At 55.3% G+C, this 4,781-nt stretch overlaps 1 protein-coding gene across 2 annotated transcripts; it reads right to left on the bottom strand.

Moving 5' to 3' along the window:
* Positions 1 to 6: 6 nt before the first annotated feature.
* On the bottom strand, positions 7 to 4,771 carry SRXN1 (sulfiredoxin 1). Of its 2 annotated transcripts, XM_014590215.2 has the most exons (3): positions 4,329 to 4,771; positions 2,419 to 2,585; positions 153 to 285 (listed from the first exon to the last, which is right to left on the bottom strand). In XM_014590215.2, exons 1-2 carry the CDS (start codon positions 4,536 to 4,538, stop codon positions 2,460 to 2,462), a joined length of 336 nt encoding a protein of 111 aa, XP_014445701.1. In that variant the 5' UTR covers positions 4,539 to 4,771; the 3' UTR covers positions 153 to 285; positions 2,419 to 2,459. The 2 variants fall into 2 exon arrangements, with proteins under 2 accessions (XP_006154749.1, XP_014445701.1); XM_006154687.3 differs by lacking the exon at positions 2,419 to 2,585 and having other exon boundaries at positions 7 to 285; positions 4,329 to 4,735.
* Between the last annotated feature and the right edge of the window lie 10 nt (positions 4,772 to 4,781).

Below are 4,781 nucleotides of genomic sequence, written 5' to 3'. Positions count from 1 at the left end.
ACCTTCTGCATGGTCCAGCCCACTGGAGGTTGGGTGTGTCTTCTGGGCCATCAGGGTTAGTGGTGGCTGGCACTAAAGAGGCTACTGCAAGTCTGGTGTGGACGCACCCAGGTACACTCTCAGGTCCGAGAGGGTGGACTGGACAAGCTTGGCCGGGATGGTCTCTCGCTGCAGCTGCTGGTAGGCTGCGTAACGGTGACAGCCCCCAAAGGAGTAGAAGTAGTCCCCACCCTGGGCCCCTTTGATCCAGAGGACATCGATGGGGGGCACGCTGTCTGGGTCCTCCTGGAAAGAAGGAGAACAAGATGAATGGGGATGGTACAGCGCTTGAAAGCTCACAAAGCAGACTGTCCACCTGCGAGGAGCTCCTACAGGGTGCTCGCGTTGCTTTATGAAAGATGACAGCTAAATATCTGGGAATTTTGTGAGCTGGTTGCCATCATCTTGGTAGCTAGAAAAGCAGCCATGGTGAAAGCATTTACACCAGGAACATGGGCCGATGCTACAAACCAGGTATCTCTCTCTCCCTGGAGACCAAGTTGTTAAACATCTGTCAACCTACCACAGGCATGCTCTACACCACATCCTGTTCTGGACTCTGGGAATAAGGTAGCTAGAGCAAGACACACAGAGCCCCTACTTTCCCAGGGCTTCAGGGAGGAAAGAAGGAAGGGGAAATGAAACAGAGGTGAATATTAGAGTGCCGAATGCTATAAAGACAGTAACAGCTGACATGACAGGGATGGGGATCCACAAGGCCCCCATCTCTGAGGCGACAATAAAGAGAGCCACACAGGAAAACAGAGAAGTGGGATAGTTTAGACGAAGAGTTCAAATGCCCGGGTTCAAAGTTCAGCCCTGCTGCTGAATAGCTATGTGATTGATTTAGGGTAGTTGGCCTCTTTGTGCCTCAGTTGCCCTGTCTATTCAGTGGAGATGACAGCAGACCCCCTTCAGAGAACGGCTGAGGTAAATGAGTTCATACATATCACTCTTCGAACAATTCCTGGCATGTGGAAGCGCTCAGTGATGTATGCTGGGTATCGTCTGAGGGAAGAGCATTCCAGACCGAGGGAACAGCAGATGCAAAGGGCCTGACGTCCGAATAAGTCTATTATTTGGAGGCACAGCAAAGAGGCCAGTATGACTAGGAGGGGCTAGAGGGATTGAGACTGGAGGGGTTGAGGAACAGCAAGGTTCAATAGGTCATTGCTAAGAGCAGCAGGCAGGGCCTGGAGGGGGACATGATCTGATGCATTCTAGAAAGCTGTCTCAGAACAGGTTTGGTGGGGTGGCCAAGGGCACAGCAAGGAGGAGGCAGTTCCCCTGCAAGTATTCAGCAGAGGTCTCTGGCCTGGATGACACAGAGAGGCAACTAGGTTTGGGACACATGTAGGGGGCAGATCCCAAGGGGCTTGTGGAGGGGGAGGACATGAGGGCAAGAAGAAGAAGAAGAGAATCTGAGTTGATTTCCTGCTGGGGGCCGTCTGAGGGAAGAGCATTCCAGACCGAGGGAACAGCAGATGCAAAGGGCCTGACGTCCGAACAAGTCTATTATTTGGAGGCACGGCAAAGAGGCCAGTGTGACTAGGAGGGCCTAGAGGGATTGAGACTGGAGGGGTTGAGGAACAGCAAGGTTCAAGCCAATGGGTAGACAGCAGAGCCCACTGGGGGGCCCCAGTAAGTGCATGCTGCCTAGCAGGCCTCCTGCTGCTAGCTCACGGGTTCTCTCTGACATGGCTGTTGAATTATTTATCTACATGTTCCACAAATAATTTAAAAACTTAGCCTTTTAGGTTTTGCCAAAGGGCATGTGCACTTACCGGAGAGAAAAAGAAAGTGAGAAATCACCTCCTGGGGGACAGCCATGCTGCAATCCCTTCTCTATTCTCCTCTCGGGATTTTTGGAATGCATGCACACGCACCTGGCATGATTTTTAAGCCGTTGGGTCCAGGACTTGAACTGTGGTCAGTTATGTGGGAATCCAGTGCTTTAACAACCACACCACCTGCTGGCCGCTCCACAGATAATTATTAATCTCCAGACACAGCTGGTTCCGAGCAGGCGCTGTGGAACCTGTCAAACCTGAATTTGAATCTCAGATGCTTTACAGAGCAGCTGAGCAAGTGGCCTCCTCTCTGCACACTGCCCTGCATCTGCAAGATGGGAAGAAGACATCCAATAGGGCTGCTGATTGATGGAAATCAAAGAGCTGATGCACGTGAGGAGTCAGCACCAGCGAGGGGCAGCCGTGCCAGGTGGGCTTGTGCTGGGCACTGGGCCATGGTGGTGAGCAGGCACAATAACGGCCCCCAACCATGTCCACATCCTAATCCTTGGAGTCCAGGAATATATTTCCTGATGTGCTAGAAGGGGCTTTGCACATGGAACTAAGAATCTTGAGCTGGGGAGATTACCCTGGATGATCCAGATGAGTCTAACGTAGACACCAGGGTCCTTAAAAGCGGGAAAGGGAGGCAGAAGAGGTCGCACCGATGTGACGTGAGAATATTGACCTGATATTGCTGGCTCTGAAGACAAAGGAAGGGGCCACAAGCCGAGGTGTGTGGGCGGCCGCTAGAAGCTGTGAAAGGCAAGGAAATGGATCCCCCCAGAGTATCAGGAAAGCAACGCAGCTGTGGGGACTCCTTGCTCTCAGCCCAGAACAACCCGTTTTGGACTTCTGAGCCACACAACTGTAAAATTATTCATCTGTGTTGTTTTAAGCCACTAAGTTTGTGGCCGTTTGTTTCAGTGGCCATAGAAGATTAACCCAGTAGTAAGTAAGCAAAGCTGGATCTGTGCTGGACATGGTTCTGGCACAGCAGGTAGGTGGCTCACCAGGCCATTAAAACTGTGTGTGAGCCAGCTGGTAGTGGGTGGTGAAGGCACTGGATTCCACATGGCTGACTGTGAAATTCGAGTCCTGGACCTGGAGGCTTGAAAAATACTGGGCACATGGGCATGCGTGCCCCAAATCTTGAGAATGGAGAAGGAGTTGCTGTGCGGTTATGCACCCCCAAGGAGGTGATGTCTCGCTTTCCCCCTCTCTCTCTCCCACAAACACACACTATAGAAAAATAAGTAAATAATATACAAAGACCAGAAGGGAACACATTAAGCAAAAGCTCAGTAGGGGGCAGACGGTGGCACAGTGGTAAAAGACCATGCCCTGTGAGGTGACCCCACACAGGAGCCGTCCCTGAGCACGGGGGGCACACGTGTGCCCCGATCCAGGGCTGGCTTGGCTGGGGATGGATGTCAAGACTCTGTTGTGGGTACTGTCTCTCTCTCTTGCTCTTGGAAGAAAGAAATAAACTTGAGGGAGCACGCACGGGTGGCGCTCTCCCTCCCACAGTCAGGTGTGACCGGTCCCTGTTCCTGTGGAGATGGCATGGGGTGGGGAGACAGACAGCCACAAACAACGGAATACCTAACACAATTTCTGGTGGAAGAGTTACACGGAAAATACCTCAGGGTAAGGGGAGAGCTAGAGCCGGCGTGGGGTGGGGGGGCACTAGCAAGGGGCTTCAGGGAGGCTGGCACCTGAGTAAGGCGGGGAGCCGGCCCTGGGGCTGTCTGGGGAGATGGCTCCAGGAGGGGGATAGACAAGCAAATTCTAGGAGCGAAGGACCTTAGGTTGGAGCACCAGTGTTGGTGAAGCTTAGGGGTCTCACACCCTCACCTTCCGAGGGCCTGGGGGAAGGGGACACCATGCCATGCAGGCCTACCCTGACACATACATTCTTGACCCCCAAACCCACCTCATTCCCTGCCAGGGTCACTCCAACATTCTTAACACTCTCCCTCGGCCAGTAGTTGACCCTCGTCCTCTCCCATTTCCAGTTCAGACAAGGCCCTCCCAGCAAATGTGACATGCCCAGTCCCACTGCCACTGTCACAGAAGGGCGGGCACAGCTTATCTCAGGACCCTGTAGCGCCCTGGGCACTGCCTGCCAGTGAATTCTGGCTCTGCCACTTCCTACTTGACCTTGAACAGGCTGCTAGAATCTTCCTATGCCTCAGTTTCTCATTTCTAGAAGGGCTACAGGGTTGGTACAGGAAGCTAAGAGACTTAAAACAGCTCCCAGGACACTGCAAGCGCTCTTTATAGGAGACAGCGGTAATTACTTTAATTATCCCGTCCAATCCCCTCCTTGCCCAAGAAAACAAACAGAGGCCCAGAGAGGCCCAGCACTTGCACAAGGTCACACAGCAAATGCTTAATGAACTCCGGCGGAGGTAGGACCAGTTCCGTCTCCCTTTCAGTGCGACCTCCCTCCTCCAGAACCTTCCCTCCAGCCGGCCCGACTCCCCGGAGCCTTACCCGGATCGTGTCCACGAGGCTCTGCACTTTGACGGGGTCAAGCACTGACGGCAGCGGCCGGATGAGCACGCGCAGCGGCACGTTGTGCACCGCGGCGATGCAGCCCGAGTGGATGCTGCCGCCCTGAGCGCCGCCGCTCCGCCCGGGACCCTCCGGCGACCCCTGGCCACTGCCGGCCCTAGCGAGCGCTCCTCCCGCCCGCAGCCCCATCGCACCGCCGCCGCTTCGGGACGCGCCGCCTTCCCCGGCTTTAACTCCGGCCGGGCCGTACCATTCCGCGCGGCCAGTAGGGGTACCCGGGTCGGTGCAGCGCGCGCTTCTCCCCCGGCTCCGCAGTGGCCCGGTCCGCCCCGGCGGTCCCCAATGGGACGTCGGTTCCGCTCGCTGGGCGCCGGCCGAGCGGCGCCAGGCTCCCGCTCCCCCCGGGGGGGCGCTTTGCCGCCTCCCCCCCCC

The sequence above is a fragment of the Tupaia chinensis genome, unplaced genomic scaffold, assembly GCF_000334495.1.
Source record: "Tupaia chinensis unplaced genomic scaffold, TupChi_1.0 Scaffold000418_1, whole genome shotgun sequence".
NCBI classification, from domain to species: Eukaryota; Metazoa; Chordata; class Mammalia; order Scandentia; family Tupaiidae; genus Tupaia; species Tupaia belangeri.
The sequence above is the reverse complement of the archived record's forward strand: the minus strand, read 5'-3'. Positions and strand labels throughout refer to the sequence as shown.